Source organism: Eulemur rufifrons, chromosome 30 (assembly GCF_041146395.1).
Source record: "Eulemur rufifrons isolate Redbay chromosome 30, OSU_ERuf_1, whole genome shotgun sequence".
Classification (NCBI taxonomy): domain Eukaryota; kingdom Metazoa; phylum Chordata; class Mammalia; order Primates; family Lemuridae; genus Eulemur; species Eulemur rufifrons.
The window spans coordinates 52,490,431-52,514,880 of record NC_091012.1 but is presented as its reverse complement, the minus strand read 5'-3'; the positions used below and the strand labels follow the sequence as shown (position 1 = coordinate 52,514,880).

The 24,450-nt window shown below is 45.1% G+C and overlaps 1 protein-coding gene across 4 annotated transcripts in view; it reads right to left on the bottom strand.

Moving 5' to 3' along the window:
* Positions 1–3,960: 3,960 nt before the first annotated feature.
* The window catches only part of SEPTIN6 (septin 6), a 67,370-nt gene continuing 46,880 nt past the window's right edge, over positions 3,961–24,450 (bottom strand). For 2 of the 4 annotated variants that reach the window (XM_069464507.1, XM_069464510.1), the window contains 4 exons: positions 23,165–23,261; positions 20,028–20,196; positions 17,113–17,245; positions 14,081–14,275 (listed from right to left, as the gene is read on the bottom strand). In XM_069464507.1, the coding sequence (XP_069320608.1) occupies positions 14,081–14,275; positions 17,113–17,245; positions 20,028–20,196; positions 23,165–23,261 (594 nt within the window). Of the gene's footprint in view, positions 4,964–11,870; positions 11,916–14,080; positions 14,276–17,112; positions 17,246–20,027; positions 20,197–23,164; positions 23,262–24,450 lie in introns of those variants that run through there. The other 2 variants (XM_069464509.1, XM_069464508.1) reach the window with 2 other exon arrangements.

Genomic DNA, 24,450 nt, shown 5'->3' with positions numbered 1-24,450 from the left:
ACTTTTATCAAAATCAGCACTGTAGTTAATATACATCTTTCCTACAAAACAATCTGAGAAAAAGAAAAACTGCTCTCAGCTTGGATTAAAACTTTTCTTTCTTTCTTTTTTTTTTTTTTTTTGAGACAGAGTCTCACTCTGTTGCCCAGGCTAGAGTGAGTGCCGTGGCATCAGCCTAGCTCACAGCAACCTCAAACTCCTGGGCTCAAGCAATCCTCCTGTCTCAGCCTCCCGAGTAGCTGGGACTACAGGCATGCACCACCATGCCCGGCTAATTTTTTTCTATATATATTTTTAGCTGTCCATATAATTTCTTTCTATTTTTAGTAGAGATGGGGTCTCGCTCTTGCTCAGGCTGGTCTCGAACTCCTGAGCTCAAACGATCCGCCCACCTCGGCCTCCCAGAGTGCTAGGATTACAGGCGTGAGCCACCGCGCCCGGACAACTTTTCTATCATATAGAAATAAATCATTGCAATCTGACTTTTGAACTTAAATTACAAAATGAAAGGCAATGAAACTGATGATGTAAGAGGCCATCTGCTCTGGAACAGCCGTAACTGGATTCTATTTGTAATTCCCACTATGGAATAAACAGTTTCATCTCTAGAAAACAATGCAAAACAAAAATTTCTATGATTCTCCATGACCTCCTCACCCTGGTATCCTTCTGATTAAAAAATGCTTCAGCCAATCTATTTCAGCCCATTACCTTCTCACAGGCTACAGATGGTTTCTCAGTAAGCAGGAGTTGAAAGCCCTAAGCAGAAATATATTATCTGAATAAATGTTGAAGAGAGCTGTTGGTGTAAAAGGAGAGGTGTAGGTTTAGATGACAAAGGCAGCCATTGCAACTCTAAAACAATCCAGGAACTTCCGGTAATGATCCATTCTCCTCCACTCCATAATCTTTCCCTGCTGTAACACAGGCTCCTGCCACTGTCTTTATACTAGCCACACACACCCCCTTTGACTGCCCTGAAGTTTCCTTCCCTGCCCTTTCCTCTAGGGGAGTCACTAAATAGTGAAAAGAGGGAAACCTGGAACCTGACTAAACACCACTCCCCTAAACTATCCCAGAAATTAGATCACCAAAAGTTCTTGACCAGAGTACTCTGCATCACAATAAACTCTTTAGGAATGTTTACTAACACATTAAAAACAATAGGAGCTCTCACTGGCCAGATCCGGGCAATTTGAGCACCAAAATAATTAAGAACAGTAATGAATTATAAGCCATTGCAAAATAGGAATCCATAGTTCACTGTGATACTAAATAGAGAAATAAATGAGAAAGAAGGTAGGACTTTTGCTTACAGTAGAATACTATGTGCTGACCAATAAATATGGAGGGAATGCTGGAATTGGAAAATCACCATTTTGTAGATTAGTTCAGGCAAGAATTATCAATAGATGCTAAATCTTGGGGTAAATTTTTGATGAGGAATAATATATTTGCATGAATTTACGGTTTCTCCCCACAGATTGTTTATTAGTAGCAATGAAGAAAAAACTCAATAATTATATTGTGGAGAAATTGGGCAACACCTTGACCTAAAATGAGAACGTTCTCTTTTTTAAATAGGACTTCAAAAGTATCAATGTCATAAAAGACAAAGAAAAGCTGTTCCAAATGAAAGGAGATTAAAAAGACAGGATGCATGAACCTATACTAGATCCTGCACTGCAAGAAAAAAGAGCTAAAGGATATTATTTGATATACTGAAGTAGTGTTACAATGTGAAATTTACCAAAGTTGAGAAATGTCTGTGATTATGTAAGAGAATAACCTTATTATCTGTATGTATGTATATACGTATGTATGTGTGTGTGTGTGTATATATATATATATATGAAGGGCACAAAAGTGATAAAGCAATTGGCACAAAATGTTATCAATTGGTGAATCTGGATCGAGAGTATGTACTATTCTTGTAACTTAATTTCAAAATTAGTCATTTGAAAAGGGCAATAGCTCCCCACATTGGTGAAGAATATAAATCTAGCTATGTCTATTAAAACTCCAGCCATTTTTCTTTATTTCTGGTTTCTTTGGACAGGCCAGTTGCTTCTAACACCTTTAGGCTCAATGATTCATAAATAAGCACAGAAAGGCATTAGAGATGGGATCAACAAAATGGCCCACAGGCCAGATCTGGCCCCCATTGCCTGTACTTGTCTGACCCTTGCACTAAGAATGATTTTTACATTTGTTAATGGCTGGAAAAAATCAAAAGAATAACTCAGGATATGTGAAAAACATATGAAATTCAAATTTCGTGTCCATAAGTAAAGTTTGATTGGAGCACAGCCACACTCTTTCTGTTATGTATCATCTATGGCTGCTTTCGTGCTACAGTAAAAGTTGAATAGTTGCAGAGATCATGTGGCTTGCAAAGCCTAAAATATTTACCAGCTGGCCCTTTAGGGAAAGTTTGCTGACCCCTGGCCTAAAGCAATGGTTCTTCACATGGGGCGATTTTGACAGTTTGGCAACGTCTGGAAATATTTTTGGTTGTCCTGACTGTGGGAAGTGGGGAAGGTGTGCTACTGACACCTAGTGGGTAAAGGGCAGGGATGCTGCTAGACATCCTGTAACAAAGAGTTATCTGGCCCCCTGTCCACAGTGCTGAGGTTGAGAATCCCTGGATTAGAGGACCCTAAGGTGAAGACTTTCTAGTACAGGGAAAACTCCATCCTTACCAAGGGATCCCATTTATTAAACACCCATCTCTTTAACTTGCATTATTAGCTCAGGTAGCCTTCACAATGACCCTGCAAGGGAGCTACTGATACTCTTTCCCAGAGTTTTTAACACAACTTGCCCCAGAGCACACAGCTAGCGAGGCTGTCTTCCTCCAGAGCTTGTATTTTTCCACAACCTTAGTGTGAGGTCACAAATGATTACTGTCTTACTCCGTTGCCCCCTAGTGTTCGTGCTGCACATAGACAGGCCAATGTCCCTTCCTTGGGTACCCCTTCAGAGGCCTCCCGGCTTCGACACAGAGGATGCAGATCACTCATCCTGATTTCAGCATCTGGCGTTAGGGAAACGAAGCTGAGGAAAGGAAACCCCACCTCACCTGCAACCAGAGTTCTGAAAACTGACCACTCTCCCTCTTGCCCGCTTTAATGCTTGGGGGGATAGGAGGCTTCGCTCTCTGGTAGACCCAGGACACAAAATACCACTTGGTATCTATGGAACACTTTTCTAGTCATAAAGAACAGTCATATCCATGAATTTGGGGGGATGCTCACATCACAGAATTAAAACTCACCTGAGGCCGGGCTCAGTGGCTGACGCCTGTAATCCTAGCACTCTGGGAGGCCGAGGCGGGCAGATTGTTTGAGCTCAGGAGTTCGAGACCAGCCTGAGCAAGAACGAGACCCCGTCTCTACTAAAAATAGAAAGAAATTATATGGACAACTAAAAATATATACAGAAAAAATTAGCCGGGGATGGTGGCACATGCCTGTAGTCCCAGCTACTCGGGAGGCTGAGGCAGGAGGATCGCTTGAGCCCAGGAGTTTGAGGTTGCTGTGAGCTAGGCTGACACCACGGCACTCTAGCCCAGGCAACAGGGCGAGACTCTGTCTCAAAAAAAACAAACAAAAAAACAAAAAACCTCACCTGAATATTTTTCTGTAGGATCTAGTGGTCCACTTCCTCCATCTAATATCCTAGATAATAATTAGCTCAACAAATCAATGAAACTCATGATAATAAAGTAGAGGACTTCCTGCTTGCCTCCACCCCACCCTGGTGGGAATTTCAGGCCCAGATGGAGGGACAGGGAGGCACGGCAACCCACCCAGGAAGATCACACGAGCTGGTGGTAACTTCCTGAGCCTTTCAAATCAAAATCAACCACTTGGGAGCCCTTCGAAGCCACCCACACCACCCAACACAAACCGTGATGGGCCACAACATCTAATGATTTAGGATCAGATCACACAGCCATTTAGCATTTCTTTGAATTTTATTGAAAATTGACATGGACATTAGAAAGGCATCAAGCTAAACAGTGCTGGTTCTGGGATGTTTCTCCTGGACAATGAAAGCCCCAGAGGGGCAGTGATTGGTCACACTTTTGAGCAAAAAGAACAAAGGAGAAGAAAGGAAAAACAAACACAGATTCTGGAAAACATGCAAAGAGGCTCTCTCAAGAGACACTGGACAGCAGAATGGTGGTGATGGGGGTAAGGATATATGGTAATGAGCACACTCACATGGTATTTTGATGCAAGTTAAACCAATGAATTCAAGGCAGATTTATCAACAACAAAGTTCTCCCTCCAGATCCCAGGTTGAGCAGAAACCTCTCAAAACCCCAACTGGCTTTGGAAAGTTGAATGGAGTAATTTTGCTCTAGCTAAGCTTAAACCCCCTTTTATTCTCTCCCTTCTCCACCTGAGTGTTAGTGGATCCATTTTTTCCCCCTTGCGGAGGTCTGTGAATGTTGCAGAAGATACCAATGTCACTTGACTTTCTCTTCCATATTCAGAAATATTTAATGGTGGCCATAGACAGTCAACCCATTGAACCAGAGAATTGTTGCTTAAAAAGAAAAACATAAAACTCAAACAAAAAGTTGTGAATAGCACTTCCACACCCACTTACACTTGGGTGAGTGATCCTGTAGTTGTCTCTTTGAGGTTACATTTGGTCCATTTTCCAGCTCTGATGGTTCTTTTCGTGCCTTGTTAGTTTAGGACAAGACATTTCCATTTAAAATACCATGTAAGTCAGAAGAGAGCTTCTTGCCTGGACACGGGGACACATGGACACTTGTTGAGTGGTGTGTGTGTGTGTGTGTGTGTGTGTGTGTGCATGTGCACGCAGTTTGAGGGGAGAGGGAATTGGATGATTTCTGGTTTGAGACAATATGGAACCCTAACTCTTCTATAATGGCAGTCTTCTCCTTTAAACTTAGTGCAGCTGCTGAAGACAAGATTAAAAAAAGCTGGAGAGGGAGAGAGAAAGAGAAAGAAAACATGAAATTAGCCAAAGAAAAAGGACATTCAAAGTAAGACAGGGGGAGGGGAGTTGGCAGTGTGAGGTAGCACAGATTATACTTTGAGAAGACAGGTTAGAAATGAGGGTCACCGATGGGCCATCACCATGGGGAAATCTGCAGAGGTTTTAAGAACACCACACACTGGTTTAAAGCTTCTTGTTTTAATTAAAAACAAGCACATATTAACAGCCACATGTGAATGCCAAATGATTAAAACAAACAACAGCAACAAAAAAACCAAAAACAAGAGCGATCTGCACTGCAGCTAGGAAAAGCAAACTTCTTGGCTTAAGAGAAATGAGGGGTGTGTGCGGGTGTGCGTTTCAGAAAAGCCATTCCAGTCTGGGAAAATAAAAGCACAGACCGTTTCTAATGACTGGTTTTGTCTCACCAGAACTAAACAGAGTACTTAGGGTATTTTTTAAAAACAGTAACAATTGTACTAATTAAAAAGCCTTTTCATAGAAGAAGGGAAAAACCTTTCTGTCTACAGTGAGAAAAGCTACCCAGTGAAATAAGCATTTTAATTCTTTTCATAGGCTTGATCAGCTTTTTAAAGGCCTTATGCTCACTCACAGGCACTGGACCCCGTTCCAGCCTTGCAGGAAAGCTGACGGGCAACAGGTGCCCCATGACTCCCCTACGGAGCTAGCTGAGAACCTCTGCTTTCCCCGCCCCCTCACACTCCACCCTCAGATGTTTTTCTGGGGAGAAAAAAACCTCACGTCTTCTAATACTGACTATTCGGTTTCTCAGAACATCAGAAGACCTTGTCTCCAGGAAGGTTACCTAAACAAGTTGAATCCCTCTGTGAAATGGATTGGGAGTCAGGAGGCGTGGAATTTAGGTTGGCTGCTGCCACGAAGCAGCAGTGGGACCTCTGTCCAGTCCCCCCACCTCTCTGGGCCTCAGCTTCCTCTTACGGAATAAGTGGGTTATATCTGTCCTACTGACGGAAATGTCTCTTCATAAAAAATTCCTGTTTCGTTTCTGCCAGTCTCTCAAAGGCTGTGAGGGCTCTCATACTTTTGAAGTATTCACAGCTCCTCAAGCCTCAAGTAGTTAATCTGTAAACAAATGCAAATGAGGGGGCCTCCGGTTTGTAATGCAAATAATTACGGGGGGGGGGCACGGCAGTTCTGAAGATGGACAGAGAAATATCAAAGCTACAAATAAGTCAGTAGCCTCTCCCAAGGAGACCTGAGGCTAAGTACCCCAGTGGGCTTTTTTTTTTTTTTTGGCTTGTTTTTTGGGTGCTTTTTAGGGGGGCAGGGGGATTGTTTTTATCTCCAAGCACAGGGTCTTTAAAATGCTCCACTGTGACTTGGATTTTCCCAAGAAACTGGCTTTCTGCTTTGGCAGCATCACCTTCGTACTTGCCTCTCTGCCCACTAACCAATCGTGAATCACCAAACAGTACATATCAAAATTGCACTCTTGCTTTGCCAACAAGAGAAAGTGTGTGCACATGTTTGCTTTTCGCTTTTTCTACTTTTTTGCTTTTTTTTTTTTTTTTGCTTCCTATTATTATCTCTTATTGGAGAGAAACCTCTTTCCCCTTCTCAATACTTCAAAAAGGCCTGGAGGCCGGGCGCGGTGGCTCACGCCTGTAATCCTAGCACTCTGGGAGGCCGAGGTGGGCGGATCGTTTGAGCTCAGGAGTTCGAGACCAGCCTGAGCAAGAGCGAGACCCCACCTCTACTAAAAATAGAAAGAAATTATATGGACAGCTAAAAAATATATATATATAGAGAAAAAATTAGCCGGGCATGGTGGTGCATGCCTGTAGTCCCAGCTACTCGGGAGGCTGAGACAGTAGGATCGCTTGAGCTCAGGAGTTTGAGGTTGCTGTGAGCTAGGCTGACGCCACGGCACTCACTCTAGCCTGGGCAACAGAGTGAGACTCTGTCTCAAAAAAAAAAAAAAAAAAAAAAAAAAAAAAAAAAAAAAAAAAAAAAAAAAAAAGGCCTGGAAATTTGCCATAGCCTTGTTTGACTGTGTGCTTTGAAAGTAAGTGATAAAAAAAAAAAAAAAAAAAACCCTCAAAAAAAAGAAGAAGAAGATGATCACGGTCAGTGCCCAGTGGGACTGCGAGGCAGGAGCAAGTTGAAGAACTCAAAAAGAAGAAGTGGGACTTGAAGTACATGGCAGGGGCGGGGCGGGGGGGGCCTGGCTGTCTGGCACCCCAAAGGAAAGCTGTCAGTTAAAATAGGAACCTTGGCTTAAAAGGCTAAATGGAGTCCAGTCCAGCTGTAGCAGGGAATACTATTCAGTACACAGCCATGGATTACTGCAAAGGAAGGGCAGAGAGACTGCATGTTAGCCACAGATCATTGCCAGGTCACCTCCAGCTCTCACTTTGTCACTGGCCAAACACCAAAGGCCACTGTGCCTCATGGCCCTGACAATGGAGGGCTCTTTATTCAAAAGGGTTCCCAAAGCCACTATCAGATGGGACCCATTATAAAAATGAGGGCTGGAATATTTTTTAAAATATCAATTCCTTAGACTGGAAATAAAGTTAAGGACCTTCCAAAGCAGAACACATCTTTTCTTCTCTCTGACAGTTGCATCTGTTCTTATTGGAGGACGTGTGCAAAATGCATATTAAAAATCATCATCACATTCACCAAGTAGACTAGAAGATTCATCAGAGCAAACCCCAAAACACTTGAATCTTTGACATCTCAGTTTGCCAGTTTTTGAAGTGGGATTATTATTCCTAGTACTGCCCCAGAGTTAGAGAGAGGGGAAATTTATGCTACTTTCTCCAGCAGTTGTGTTTTATGGGAAGGGCTTGGTGTAAACAAACTTGTCGCAGATTTGTAATGCAGCTCGAATGCAGTTACTTTGAGTGAATGAAAACTGGAAAGGGCTGGGCTAAAAGGCCAGAAGGAAAAGGCACCAAAGCATCTCCTCTTGGAACCCTCTGAGAAGGGGCTGTGGCTCCTGAGGACGGGGGTGGAGTGGGCCAGGGGAGACCCGTGAGACTAAGGAGGTAGCCGTGCTGACTGGTGCTTCCTCAGCCATAGTGGATGCAAATACCGCAGAGAAACAAGCAGCTATCAGAGTTCGGACAGGGAAGTTGGTGTGAAGAGTAGCGGATGTGCCCCCTGAACATGTTACAGTCTGGCAAAGATGGCGGTGAGGTGGGAGGGACGGCTGGGGGCGCAGGGAAGGGGAGGGGAATGCAGGGTGCATCTCCAAGCCATGTCACTGCTGGCTTCTTGACCAGAGGCCAGACATTGTCCTCAGATTCTCAGGCTTCTATAAACCTTGGCAGGAAGAGAGGGGAGGGCATAGGTTTTATGCACCCCCAGACGTGTTAAGGGGTAAATTAAAGAAAGGGAGGCCCAGCTCTGTTGCGCAGGAAAAGGGCGTCTACAGGAAGCCCAAACTGAAAATGAAAAGAGAAGTTGGGTTTAATGAATGGATGGATTAATGTACCGCCAAAAAGGCCAGAAGAAAATTATTTAAGTCATGATGACTAATGGATAAATTAGAATATAGCTGTTAGATGGTCTTAAGGTCTTATTACATTGGCTTGTGGGAACATGCTTTCTCTCTCATACACCCACACACACTCGAACAATGGCTATAGTGGCATTAGCTAGCAAAATAATGATCAACAACCACAAAAATACTTTTTATCTCTTAATTACTAGGTCCTAACTAATGTCCCCTCCACACACCACCACCCAGATTCCTTGAGCAGGAATATCTTCCGCAAATCTCCAGGTGGCTTCAAGCTACCGGACAGAGCCCCCATCTCCCAGCCACTGTAGTTCCTGTCCCATAGGGAAAGCAGAGGAGGCTGAGGCTTCTATTCTGGTGGCCTTCAGAACTGTCCTGGTCAGCTAACTAGTACCTGGGGCAAGACCTGTTTGCAAAGCGTCTAAGTGTCTAGGGATGGTTGCTGGGCTCTGCTCTTAGGATCCAGACCACAATTACCTGAAAACCTGAACTATGGAAACCCATTATAGGTTTGTGTTCACCTAGTACTTTGACTTTTTGCTCATGTAAACTTTATCCCTGTGACATAAATAAGGCAAGTAGTATCATCCCCATTTGACATATTAGTAAACAGAAACAGAAGTCAACTGACTCTCTCGTGGTCACAAAGCTGGGATCAGAGCTGTTGAATTAAGGCTCTTTCCATCATACCACAGTGTCCCCGAGAACTCCTTGGTTGTGGATCTAAGGCCCTGTTTATTGCCCAAAGAACACATTTATCTCATTAAGTAAAGACTATTAAATATTTGGGGGGATGCCTAGAAGTATATGCACAAATGAGTGTGTTTTACAGTGAACTCCTGAAAGTTAATACACCCCCCCACACCCCCACCCACATACATGCACGCTCTTTGGGAATACACACACACGCTCAGATGACTGGCAACTTGTACCAGGAATTAGGAATTGTGCATTCTTGTCCCAGTTCTGCCACTAACTCACTGTGTGGTTTTTGAGTAAGTCACTCAAATTCCCTGATCCTCCATTTATTCATCTTGTAAACTGACAACTTCTCTACCTCACAGAACTGTTGTAAGAATAAAATGAGATATCATATGGAAAGATGGCTTTGAAAAGTAATAAATGCTATACAAATGCTCACCTCTTATTTTATTCTTTGTCTACTTCTTAGGGGAAAAGTAACCTAAAAAACACTGCAATGGCCTATGTTCTGGGCTTCACAGGAAGGCTGATATATTTTGATATGTATATTTTGTCCATACAGTATACACCACCCCCACCAAGAACCAGTATCTGCAACTGTATAGAGGTCACAAACAAATTTCTCTTACAATTGCGGACAGCCACAAGTAGTGCCTCAAAGTGCCTTAAAGCTAAGGAGGAACAGTAAGCCTCACTGCGCCTGCATTCTAGGTGGCCTCTCTGATCCACCTCTAGCATGCAGGCTTTGGGGAACGGGTGGATTGCCTTTGCTGCTTTCAAATCCTGAGGCTCCAAGGCCTCCCCCACCTAGTTGATCTGCAACTGCTTCTGTGATCTGCCAGGGAGAAAGAAGCCTGCCAACAAGAGCCGACATGTTTGGGGCTGGCTGTTCCAGCTGTTTACCAATTGCCTCTCACTAGTAAAGTGTAGCTTTAATGACATTTTTGGCAGAATTCAGTTTAGGAATGGCCACTAACAATGATTTACTTGGGGAAACCTGAATGAAACTGTGTCAAGCCATGTGCAATGAAACCTGAATTAACTCAAGTCTAATTTACTAGAATACATCTTTCATGCTCTCCTCATTGAAAATGGGGGAACAAAGAAAATACGCATGAATTGAGCTCCTATTGCATGCCAGACACTTTGCGAGGCACTGGGACTATAGCGGTGGAGATACTCTAGGAATATATAGTCTTCCTAAATCTGCTGTTTAATTCCAGTCAACTAGTAAGAGCTCCATGACTTGCCTTTAAACCAGATAGTAAATCATTTCATTGTTCTTTTAAGGTTGTTGCTTTTGGCCCAGATTCTCAGGCCTTATGTTTCAGAAGCCTCTTTGGACTTCCTTTTTGGGGTTTGCTTGAAAGTAGGATGTTTTGCCAGCTGCCCAAAGGCCCCGAGTGCAAAGGCTGCACCACTTCGGTGACTAATAGCAGGCTCTCCATTTAAATCATAAACTACATGGGTGAGTGGGGAAAAGTCTTCAATATTTTATATTCCCTGATCTAAACATACCAAATGCAAAAAGGCATTTATGAGACAACCGGGATATTTCAAACACTGATTAGACATTTTATGTTAACAAATTATTGTTAATTTTGTAGGTGTGATAATGGTGGCATTATGTTTACATTTTTTGTAAAGATCCATTATCTCTCTGAGATATATACTAAAATATTTATGGATAAAATTATATGAGTTTTGCTTTACAGTAATTCAGCAGGTCTGGGGTAATTGATGAAACAGGATTGGCCATATGTTGACAGTTGTTTGGGGGCTGGTTTGTGAGTACACAGGGCTGCATTGTACGATATCTTATCTTCTTTTGTTCGTGTTTTAAAGTTTCCATGGCAAAGTTTACGAAACAATAAAAAATAAATTTTAAATTAAAAATATTTATATGCCCTCTGTACTACCTGAGTCTAGTAGAATAGATATAAGGTGCTTAATTACTGCTTTTGGTCTCTCTATAAACCAGGTGATGCCAGGAGCTGCTTTGTCCACTTCTGCAGACACACACCTGGCACTCAGGAATGCTTTGTACCAAGGGTCCCCTGCTTATCTCCTTATTAGAGGTTTTCATGAAGCTGGTACTTGTAGAATTAAATGTAAGGAATTCTCTATACTATCTGAGGTCTCTTCATTTGCCTCCACTTTTATTATGATTTTAGAGGGTACACAGCCAAGGAAAATTTGAGAATTTGAAGCCCTCAGATAAGAAACCAAAAGGAAACAAAGAAGCAAGTTTCCCATTGGCTCTGGACATTCTCAATGTCCTATGACATTGCAGGACAGCGTTTGTGAACTCCAAAGTTTCTCTTGCCACTACAGTTAACTTGGAAAGTAACGGTTATGGTTCTTTAAGAAAAAACTGCCAAAATTGAAGCCTCAAATATTGATCACAGGATCCACTTATGCTACCCAGCTGTTGTTCTAGCAGCAAAAGTATGAGAACGTCCCCCCTTTCGATCAGGCAGGCAGGCAGGCAGGCAGGCATTCCTCCTGTACACTTGAAACCACACCAGGCTATTTCTTAAGATTGTAAATGACAAGAGGAAAACCAGCTAGACCAATGACACAGCTTCTTTTATGATTAGATACGTGTGTTGGGAGTGTGGGATTGAAGGAAGGTATTTTCTGAAAGCCAGTTCTATTTAGAGTTAACAAAGCTTACCAGGACCCTGGGTCTCATGCAGCATGCAGCAAACAGCAGGGTTAACTGTAAAACAGTAAGAGCTGATGAAGATGGGGTGTGCATGAAGGGAAATCAAATATTATGAATTGACACAAACAATGAGGAGTTAGAGGTCAAAGGAGATTAGGAGTAGCAGGAAGGGGAAGTGGGAAGGGTGGACTGGTAGGGACCCCTGAAACATTGGAGCTCTTTCCTGATCTCTTTAGGAGCAGCCAAAGGAAATTCTGCATGTGTGGCTATTAGATCCAATCACCATCTCTCAAGAAGAAATACTACCCTCAGAACCCACCACCACCACCACCACCGTGGGAGCAGAGTGTCACAGGTCTAATGGTAGCTCTCCCAGAAGTTAACCAATTGTTCATGAAATTATCTAAGAAGCCCAGACCTGGGGCCACTTGGGTATCTGCAAGTACAGAGGACAGGCCATTTTGTTAGGCCCTTATTGCTAAGGGGAGGTGCCCCATGCCAGCAAGGTTTTCACCCATCTCAGAATTTGAAAAGGGCACCATGATCAACCCCAAATAGTCCTGGAGACTGGAGAGAGGTGTCTCCCTTTATAGGGTCTTCTGCCTGGGGTGGGGGAAGTTGGTCAATTTGAGGCAATGAGGGGAAAGCTGGTCTAAGAGGAACTTTTACTGAACAATTGAACAGGGAATATTTGTAGTGTAGTTTGTTCAGACTGCACTGACACTAATTTTCTAATTCCCACAAGCAGGCTGTGAAACTGCCCTAGGGATTGAGTTAAATACCACAGGACTATGAAGGTAGCAGGTTAGGGCTAGAAGACAAATTTAGATTTTTCTGATCTTAAAAATAGGAATCCACTCCTGCTGGTGCAACTAATACACCACAACAGTTAACACAGTATAAGGTATATCCAAAGAGACTCCCCAACCCCGGGGGCTAGTTGAACTTTATTCAGCATGTAATACCCAAAATGTTAATTAATCAGTGAATTTGACATATAGTATTAAGATTCAGTAACAAAAAAAATCTCTGGACTAATCTGTGAAAATGTTCAATTTACATATTTGAATAGAGAATCATTAGATTGCAAAAACCGAGTGCCTTCAGATATAAAATATTTTACTGTTGTACAAAAGTCACTATGTTTTTCCTAAGTGATAAGCCAGGCACAGAGGAAAGGAAGATGTTTCTTCCTTCTGGCAAATGTCCAATAGTTAAATCCAGGAACAAGTGGCTAAAAATAGAAGGCAATGGCCATGGACATCTTTTGGATCCACAGACCCTTTAGTAAGGGCACTGTTAAACACTCCATCTGGGAGCTCCTCCAGTCATAGTGTACAAACAATTACAGGGCATAAGGGGACCACTGAGTATTTTCTTGATGTCATATAGGTCCCGTCAGAAATACCTTTCTCTGGTTCTGGAATAAGGAATTTGGTATCAACTTCAGCAAGCAGAGACTGGGGTTGGGTCAGGATTATTGACACACAAGGTAACCAGGAGCTCATACTGTATCTTGCCTTAGCAAATACCAGGGGATAGAGATCGGTTTTAAAATCACTCCCTAGATTGAGGATGGGGCACACACAGGGTACACTGGCATCTAAGGGCTCCCTGCGGAGTTCTCGGCACCCCAAGCTGGGCACAACCAAGCAGCCAGCAAGGGAGGGATGGCAAAGGGGTGGGGCTTCAGGGTTCATGGAGGGGTGAACCACATCAGATATCAGAGGAGCAAGTAGGCCTGGAAGCCAGATCAGCTCCAACCTCAGAAGAGGTGGGGGAAAAGGTGCCCAGAGGCTTCTGCTAAAGGATCTCTTTCTTCCACCACCCTCTATCTGTCCTTCTTTCTGTTCCTCTCTTTGGTATAACTTTGTACCTCTTATCTTTTCCTCCCTTCTGCTCTCACACTCCCTTTGCTTTTCTTCTCTTTTCCCTTCCCCTCCCATCTACCTCGAGTTTGCAGGGCTTTCCTAAGCAGGTCAAACAGAGGATCAGGGGCTCTGGGACCACAACCTGCCCCTGCTCCAAGCTCCCCAAACTGAAGGAGTCCAAAGGTCCCATGGGGACGCTGAGACTTGTGATAGGTACCCAAATTAGTCTGACAGCCCGTGGCTGGCCACTAGTCACCAGCCCTCAACCCCCTGAGCCTCCACTCCAGGTCCTGCCCAGAGGGGAGGAGCAGGAGGAGAAAGAAGCCACCACCCAGAACAGCCTACTACTTACTTTTTCTTTTCTTTGTCCCTCTTCAGAGTCTGTGAGCCTCCAGCCTGGGGACCCTGGGACTGGAGCAGCTCGGCCGCCGTCTTTCTCTGTTTGAAAGCGTTTACTTCATCATCCAGAGATTTCTTCTTATCCTCCAGCTTCTTCTTCTCGTCCTGGTGCAGCTTCTTCAGGCGATCAAACTTCTCGTGCAGCTGCCAGGGAAGCGCAGGGAGATTGAGGAGAGCCCTCCATGAGCAGCCTCGAGCCAAGCCCAGGGTAGATGGGGACTGGCGAGGCTGCAACGCTGCAGGACCCTGGGGCCTAAAGAGACATTTCTGCCAGGGACTGCCATGATGGCACCAGAGAGGGCCACGCTCTGGATGGTTCTCTCCTCCTGCCATTTTATCTCAAAGTCTCTGCTCCTGAATACAGTCAAGGAACAGTGCGTTCTGCTTGAGTCCCCATAGTTACCACACATGGTAAATAATAACATTAATAATAATATGACATTTCCTGAGTGTTTATTATAGGCCAAGCAATGAGTTTTATAAGCACTTTATGTGCATTAATTCATTTAATTGTTACAACAATCCTATGAGGTAGGTTCTGTTATTATCTCCATTTTACGAAGAAACAGAGGGTCTGAGAAGTTAAGGAATTTGCCCAAGGTCAACCCAGTCTTTATAGAATTATATAATGGGACCTCCCATATGTAAGGGACCCCTGCAATCAGGGAGGATCACCGTGGGTTACAGAGAAAACTTTAGCAATGGCAAAGCTTGTCAAAGGAAATACTTGGCCTTGGACATGGAAGGAGATAAAAGGATTGTTTTTTTTTTTGAGACTGGGTCTCTCTCTGTTGCCCAGGCTGGAATGCAGTGACACAATCATAGCTCACTGCAGCCTTGAACTCCTGGCTCAAGTGATTCTCTTGCCTCAGCCTCCCAAGTAGCTGGGACTACAGGTGTGTGCCACTATGCATAGCTAATTTTAAAATTTTTTTTGTAGAAATGGGAATCTCACTATTTTGCCAAAGGCTGGTCTCGAACTCCTGAGCTCAAGCGACACTTTTGCCTTAGCCTTCCAAAAGCACTCGGATTACAGGCATGAGCTACTACGCCCAGCCCATAAGAGGATTTTATAACAGAATGAGTGTGGAGACCTCAGCCTTAACTAGCCCTGAATAGAACCAGAGACTCAAAGAACAGGAAGAATATTCTGGCATGCTATTGTGATAAGTGGCTCAGAGAGGAAGAGGCACAGGTGGTCACAAACTAGAGTGGGAGAAACTACCCTGAATTATAAGAGCAAACCAAGCATAACTTCACAGTCTTTTGAGGATTCTGGGGAGAATTTAGGATCCTGTAGCACTTGCAGCACACCATGAAGAAGGTGAATTCCAGTCGGTCCTATGGGTATTTAGGACTGTCACTTAGTAAGGTGTGAATGACCACTTACTATATAAACCAGCTTTTACTGGTCGCTTGGGGTGGGGGTGCCACTTGGGCTGCCTATCAGTTGCTTTAACCTGGCTTTTGTTCATTGCACTTTTATTCATTTATCTTTGAGATCCCCTCACCTCTCCTAAAAGTGCTGGGTGATATTTTTCTATTTACAAGTGAAACTGATATAAAACCAATACCCTTGCCGTGGGCTTTTCAAGTGATAACCCTCGAGAGTCACAGCAGATTAAAGGTGGAACAGACTTGGGAAGTGATTAAGTGCTTGAGGGTTTTCAGGCCCAGAGAGGTGAAGCCGTGGCTGACATGACCAAAACTGTAACTTAGGCAGCAATAGGTGAATCGGTAGGGTAGAACCTGGAGGCAAGGCCACGGGATAGAGGACTAAACTACACATGCCTAGGCATAGCTTAAGCAATGAAAACCCCAGAGAGGACCATCAAACCTTAGTTTTCGAACTGCCCAGAGCTGCAGAGATGTTTAAAATGAAATGGAACGGGATATCCAGGTGCAAGGGGAAATGCCCCAACTGTCACTGTTTTAGATTTCAGCAAAGTACCCAGGACTGCCTGGGACCATCTTTCTCCCCATAGCCATCAGAGAAGGTGGGATAGGGTAGGACAGCTGAGAAAGTGATCAATTGTCCCCTACTGAGCTCCAAACCTCCAGGAAGAGGGAAAAGAATCCCCCCCGCACCTGACCTCAAGGGCTTGACTCTGTAGCGGTGCTGCCCAATAGAACCAAACTATCTATGACGATGGAAATGTTCTGTATCTGTGCTGTTCAATATGATAGCCACTAGGTACATGAGGGTTGAGCATTTGAAATGTGGCTACTGCGACCAAGAAACTGAGTTTTAAATTTTACTGTATATTTCAAAATTGCTAAAAGAGTAAATTTTAAATGTTTTCACCACACACACAAAATAAGTATGCGAGGTGATGGATTTGTTAATTAGCTTGATTTAATCATTCCACAATGTAAATATATATCAAGGCAACACATTGTACCCCATAAATATAGACAGTTGTTTGTCAATTAAAAATGCAATTTAAAAATTTCAAAAAAAATTAGTCACATGTAGCTAGTGGCTACCATAGGGGAAGGCTAGGCTCTGGAGAATTAAATGACACAGAATGAGAAAACATCCCGACCTTGGGAATGCCGGGTCAAGAAGACACAGATCTGGCTGGGCATGGTGGTTCATGCCTGTAATCCCAGAAATTTGGGAGGCTGAGGCGAGAGGATGGCTTGAGCCCGGGAGTTCAAGACCACCCTAGGCAACATAGTGAGATACTTTTTCTACAAAAAAGACAAAGATCTCACAGCCCTCTCTGTGCCAGCCAAAGCAGGGCTACAGACGCCCATTCTTGCCCAGAGGCTGCAAAGCTCCCACTGGCTGCTCTCTCCCATCCAAGTACCAACCAGGCCCAACCCTGCTTAGCTTCTGCGATCAGACGAGATTGGGCGCGTTCAGGGTGGTATGGCCGTTTATCCACTGGCTGCTCTCTCAAGGCAGAAGCCCTTGAGCTTCCATGCTGTGTTCAGCCCTCTTCCCCTTCCTGCCTGGCACCCAGGCTCACATTTACCTCTTTCTCTGCCTCTTTGAGTTCTGCTTCTTTCTCTTTGACTCTCTGGACGAACATCTGTCTCATCTCCTCTTCTTTTTTCTGGAGCTCCCCTAGGAACTCATTCCTTTTGGCCTCATATGTCTCCTGCAAGCTGTGAACATGGTCAGGTTAATTCCTCTGCCTTCAGAATGGCTCCTATTGGATGAAAACCAGCCTCAACCATCCTCCCTGGGTTCCTCCATCCTCCCTCCCCCAATTGGGAGCCAGGTGCAAAAACAGAACCACAAAGCTGTGAGCACCTGGCCTGGCCCGTGACAGCACGATCGATCACAGGGCTTCTGGAGAGGGATGGGGCAGCCCTGGTGAACTGGATAGACTTAGAACAACTGGGTCTATACTCTCGTTTTACAGGTGAAGAAACTGAGGCCCAGAGAGGTGAAGTGACTTGCTCAAGATCACACAGTTAGTTAGAGGCAGATGTGGGACCAGAAGCTGAGTCTCCTGTCTCTTCAAGTGGCCCTCCCACTGCACTATGCTGCCAGGCCCTGGCTCTGAAACTGACCATGTTAATTATTTCAACAAACATTTGATGAGACTCTGCCATGTGCTAGAGCCAGTGCTAATTGACAGGATGCTAGTCACTCAGCATCTAGGGCCAATGGCCACCGTGCTGCCATCAAGGAACTCACTGTCTAGTGGGAGATGCCTGGGCTAAGGCCCCCTGCCCCCGGCCTGGACATATTTTTAAGGAAATAGGAGCTAGCCCAGTGAAGAAGAGGGGCAACTGTGCTCCAAAGAGGGTGGCGTGTGTAAAAGCACATGTGGAGAGAGAACGACATTCTTGGGGAGCCAGGCATGGTTCACCATGGAGACCATTGTGTAAGCCGTGCAGTAGCAGGAGATGAGGTTCCTGTGTGTGGCAGAGGAGAACAGGCTTTGGATGCCATATTTAAAAAAAAAAACATCGGACATATATCCTCTGCATGGCTTTAAGCAAGAAGTCTGATTAGATCTGATTTGCAAATGAGAAAGACCAGTGTGGCTGTTGACTGAAGGACAGCCTTTCCAACAGACCAAGCAACCACAAGATCTTAATGTTAAGGGCTGGTAGGGAATGGAAGGAACTTCGAGAACAGCAAGGGAAGCAGAACTCCTGGGACTCGGGAGGAGTCAAAGATAATTCTGGTTTGGGGCTTGGGCAACCAGGTGGGTGGTGGTACCATGAACTGCAACAGGGAACACTGGAGAAGGAGTATGTTTAAGAAAAGAAGATAAATTAGATTGTAGACAGCTTGAGTTTCTGGGATGTCTGAGTGAAGATGTCTACAATATAGATGGATCAATGGGTTTAGAGCTTGAAAGTAAGAGTTTAGCTTGGGAGTCATCTACTTCTAGGTGGTAATTAGGGCTGTGAGAGTAGAAAGAGTCAGGTGCAAAGAGAACAGAGAATGGAAGGAGCAGAGGCCCTAGGAAAGCATCCTGGAGAATACCAGCATTTAAAAGAGGAGCCTGAAGAAAAATGAGCCTGCAAAAGAGGCTAAGGAGTGGCAAGAGACTTGGGAATAAAGCCAGCCAGGCCAGCACTAGAAAAGCCCAAGCCAGAGAGTATTTCAAGAAGGAGGCAGCAGGGAATAGTATCAAATGTGGTGCCGAGATCAATTAAGTTGGGACTCAAAGGCCACACTGAAATTGGCCATAAGTCTGCGATTGCTGGCCTTGGAGAGAGGCATTTCAGTGGCGTGCTAGGGGCAGAAGCCAGATTGCGCTGGGTTGAGGAATAAATGAAAGATGGGGGAGAGGAACCAGTAAATATAGAACAACTCTTTCTCCTTCTGGTTGAGAGCCAAATTTCACGGGGCAGAGGAAGAGCAGAGTTAAGGGAGAGTTTCTTTAGCACGAGAATGTTTACATGCAAAACAGAAAGAAGCCAGCAGAGAAGGAGTGAAGAGGGTGAAGACGAGGGAAACGGAGGTATTCAGGCTGGAGCATGGGAGAATGGGAGCAGCTCCAGTGGCTGCTGGCCCTGCCTGTCCGTGCAGGGGTGAGTCTGCCCCACCAAAGGACTGGCTAGGCTCTGTCCCCAATATGGCTTTCAGCTGTGAACAGGTACTGTGGGATCTCAGAGCCCATTTGAAAGTCACCTTAGCACACAGACATCTCCCTCACATGCTTATCAGTGTCTGACATTTCTTAAAAGGAGACCAAGCCAAATAAAGGGCATCACATGCTAATTTAAACTGTGGGGCTTGTGTCACAAACCATACATATAGATCAGACACTTCTACTTGGCATATTGCTCCTATCCGCTTAATAACCTGCTTTCGAAAACATTCCATGTCTCTGAAAGCATCTTAGATTTTGATTTGAGAAATATACCCATGATTATTGACAACCCGTGGTGGAAATAAAACTTGCACTTGAATGCAAACACTTAGGACAGCGAATGAAGAGCGTGCAGTTCATCGATATGTGTCTGCTTCCTGGTCCGACCTGATTTTGAGAATGGGGAGAACAGACTGGAAACCTGCCCGAGCAGCAGGAGCCTGATGAAGAAAGAGGGGCAGAGGACAGTTACAAACTGCCACCCTGTGTAACGAGGCCCCAGCGCAGGGTCCCCCTCCAGCGCAGCTGACTGGAGCTGCTGTGTGCGTGCACGCATGCGCGTGTTCAGCCTTGCCGATTCTCTCTCTGGGCCTCCTCCCTCTCCTTGCCTCATAAGCAGGGCAGCAGTGCTTCCAAGCCTGCCCCGCCACAGCTCTCCGGGCAGGTGCGCAGAGGCAGAGAGGGCAACAGGCAAGCAGAACTGGCACGTGAGTTACCTCTGCTTCTCTAGGTTTTAGCACCTGTGTCTCGCCTCCCCCGTGAACTCCGCAGGGCAAGGCTTCCACGCCACCTGGGTGGGCTGAGCTGGGCTGGGCTGGCGGGAGTGGTACCTGAATGGTTTGTTGTCAGGGTCGGTGTCCTTGAAGCCCATCTCCTCCAGCTTACAGCGGCGGTACAGCTCATAGTGCCGGGTGTGGGTCTGCTCCCGCAGATCCTCCATGTTGACCCGAATCAGCATCTCCCGCAGCTTCACAAAGTCGCAGTGGGCCTCGTTTTCAACTGCACAGCAGGGTTTGGGGTATTAAAAGGCCAGCAGAAGCAGAAAGGGACGAAATGAAAGGCGAAATGTCTAACAATGACATCGCCTTGCAATCTGTGTATATAGAACCTGCCAGTTTCCCTCCTAATTTGCCTTTCTACTGAAAATGCAAATGAAAAGGTTACCAAAATGGCAATAATGACAAACTGTAATACCATAAAAATACCTAAGAAGACGTTCAGTAGTAACTTGACTTCAGTGCACCAATCAGAACCCTCACAGGAATGTTTGTTCTGCACCACTTTGGGGACAAGAGCACATGCACATTCATCCATCCATCTAATATAGATTTGTAGAACCTCTGTTCCCAGTATTGTACCAGGCACTGGGGATTCAGAAACAAAGTCATGGAGTCTTGCCCTCAGGAGCTTACAGTTTAGTGGAAGAATAGATGCAAATATACAAATACAATACAATGCAAAATTATAAAAAAAAAAAAAAATGGAGGTATAGCTGAGTTGCAATGAAAGTCCAGAAGAGAGGGAGTCTAAGAACTCCTGGGAGAGTGAAGGCTTCACTGAAGAGACAACCCCTAAGATGACTCAGGAAGGCAGAATAGGAATTTGTCAGGCAGAGAAGGGAACAGTCCTCGCAAGGCCTCAACGAAGTTAGTCAAGGTTATGTAGCTAGCAAGTTGCAGAGTTAGGATTCAAACCCAGGCAATGCAGGGGAGAGGCAAAGGCTATGACCAGGTAACAAAGTCCCCAAAGACTAAGGGGAAAGAACTAGGATATCAATAGATGACAGTGACAAGGAGGGGTGTGCACCACAGGCATGGTCCATCTAGATGGTAGAAGCTTCCAGGGAGGTGTTTTGTTTTTTTTTTTTTTTTGAGGGTGGATAATGGCCTGACAGCAGCAATGGTGACCAGGAGAAAGGGGATCCCACTTTCCGGCCTGAGTGAGCAAGTCCCCACCTCAAAAGAGTGTGGCAAAGGTCTGTATTTTGGGTGGCAGTGGCCAAGAAAGACAGATGTGGACAAAGTCATAGCCAAGTTGATTTCTGGATGGGCCAGAAGGTCCTGAGCAGTGCTCTGTCAAGGTGGCTATAGGTGTGGCTCTGCTGTGTCAGATGGTGATATTTGGCCTGACCATGTAAGGACAGTAGTGTCTGAGATGATGAACAGCCACAAGCATCCTACATTCTGTCTTGCAGGGTCTGGGAGAGGGTAGTGGGGGCAGAGAAGCGGTCTGGGATGTCAGGGTCTGGCATAGTTGCTGCCTTGTGGTCATAGTTGCAACAGGCTGCCTTTCCAAAGCCCACATCAGCTCACAGAATCCCTCTGCTTAAGACCCATTGCCCTTGGGATAAAGCCCCCTACTGTCATAAAACATAAGCTAACACTAAAAATTGCACCAGCAAGACAATGTCTCAGGACTATGCTATATGCCATCTCCTCCTCCATCTCTGGACAGTGATCTCTGGTGGTCAGTCAGAAGGAGGGACTCCAAGGCCTCTGCAGGCTGCCCAAGCAACAGACAATTTCTTCCTCATTCCAACAGAACAGTCAACTCAGAGTTACAAGAAAAACTTTCAAACCGCCTGTTTTTGGTGAGGTGTGGGGTAGTCCAAGTTACAGGAAGGAAGTCACTGGAACCCTATCTGCTGGCTTCTCCTCATCTCACCTCAGGTTCCTCTCTCTCAGACCACAGATTTATTCCCAGGGTGGGGCTGTTGGTCCAGAAACCATTTGCAAACATTCCTAGTGGGACATCCCCAAACACCAAAGACCAAAACTTAGCACAGCTCTGATAACCAGTCCTGTCCTACCTATGGAAAACCCAGCTATCACCAGTGGGTCTCTGGAGTGTCCTAAAACATGCCAGCCTTTGAATGTGATATGGACAATTCACCACCCACTTTCAGTTCTTTGCCCAGTAATTGGAATGAGTTTACAGAGAACCATCCACCCTCACAAATGGTGCCCCTGTAATCCATGGCCCAGTTTATAGCTGTAGACTTGAGGACCAGAGACCTCTTCTACACATGGTAGCATCCTAGGCTTTGTCTTATCCACAGAACCAACTAGCCCCAAGGGTAACTTAACATGTGTCAGGCAGACCACAAAAGGAAATTTCCTGAGTGTATATACAATATACCTGATTTTTAAATTGTGAAATCATACATACAAAAGAGTGCATGAAATGTGTGAACACCAATGTCTCTACAACCTGGCTTAAACAGTGCCAGTACCTTAGAAGCCCCTGCATGCCCCTTCCTGATTTCATGCCCCCCTCTCCATCCCCTTACCCCCCACCCTTGGCAATGAGACTTAACCACTATCTCGACTTTGGGGGTTATCATTCTTTTGTTTTTCCTTATTGTTTTACCACTTATGTATAAATTCCTGAAAATATATATCTTGTTTAGATTTGCCCTACTTTTAGAATTCATACAAATGGGGAATCCTAACATTATGTATTCTTCTATGATTTATTTAGCTCAACATCATGTTTCTGAAATTCATTCACGGAGATGTAACTGTAGTTCGTTCATTTTTGCTGCTGTATAATATCCCATTGTGTGAATATTTCACAATTTATCCAGTCTATTTTAATGGATGTCTGGGTTGTTTCTAATTATTTGTCCTTATGAACAACACTGCCGTGAACATTCTTGTATATCTCCTGGTGCACTTGGGCAAGTATACATGCTTTTTTGCACACTCCGCCCTACCTTGCTCCAAGTCTATTTGGCTTTGCTTTAGGAATGCTTTCTCTGTTAGAGACAAAGGGAGCTTGCTCACATCAGAGAATCCAGGTATGGAACCACAGTTTGGCTGCTAGTGACACCTATGGCTATTTGAGACCCATGCTGAATGAGCAGGGACTGGGGACAAGTTAGGGACTTGTCATACAGTGACTGTGGACAAGTGAAGAGACAAAACGGGCGTCCTGAGTGCTACCCATCTCCTGGAGACTCACTCACCCTGCACAGTGCCCCAAGGATACTGCCGCGCCTTCATCATCTTGTTGCCTATCTTCACTTCTTCTGTGCTGCCAATGACAGCAAACGGCAGGTGGGCCTGAAACCGAAGGCAAACAAAAGCTAAGAACTCTGGAGAAAAATCACTGAGCACCCCACGATCCAACTGCCGCTCGTCTCGGGGGCCTCAGGCCCTTACCCTGCAACATCCCTCACTGTTGTCATCATCAAGAGGCATTTATTAAGCTCCCGAGCTGTGTGGGGATCAGAGGCCTAGTCCAAGCTTCTGCTGTTCAGAAATTCACAACAGAAGATAACAATGACGTGGCTGAATGCATAGGAAATGGACAAAGCGAGAAAATAAGCAGAATAATAAGCAGATACACAGATTAGCAAGCTATTCACTATTCAGAGTTGCTGCCGAGGGAAGGGCCTTTGCAAGATGGAGGTTCTGTGTGAACAGGCAGGATAAAGGAGAACCGAGGGGGCTGGGATCACTTCCCCCCTCCCGGAGGACCAGAGCCCCGAGAATAGGTACATACTAAAGCCACGCGGCTGCCTGAGCTGTACTGTCCTTGCTCTCATCCTTCCCTGCAACAAGAGCTCACACTAAATTTGTGAGCCTAGAAGGCAAGTATTTACTGACAAGCCCATGACTATGCGAGGTTCTGTTGCAGGTGCTGCAAGGGAGACAGAAGAAGTAGAAGACACACTCCCTCATCCTCTAGGAGCTTACAGTCCTGTTGAGGAAGCCCAGATTACATACCTGAAATCACATAAGACGGTATGTGACCAAGGGCTCAAATATATGGTCTGGCGCCCTGCACGTAGTAGGTGCTTAATAAATACTTGAATGGCAGTGCTTGGGCTATGGGAGCAGGAGAGAGGAAAGAAAGGCAAAGTACGAACAGGGTTAGGAGCTTGGTGCCTGCAGGGCAACGAGGAGCTGGGCCTGGCTTTGTGGGTCAGAGAAGAGTGAGCTCCTGGGAAATGCTCACAGGCCTGGTCCGTAGGGAGCTGCCCAGCTTGTCAGTGCTGGGTCACCACTGGCCAGATGGAACCACGAAATAAACATTATTTACAAACCGAGTGAGCCCAGGTGGGGCTTTAACCCCAACAGGTTAAAAAGTCCACTGGAGCAAGCTTTCTTAGCCTGCTTGGAGAAACGGGCCATCGTCTCAGATATTTTGACCCATTTGCTCACTCATCCATTCTACAAATATTTACTGAGCTCCTACTATATGCTAGGCATTAAGAAGAACACAACATTGAAAAAGCACCAAGCCTGC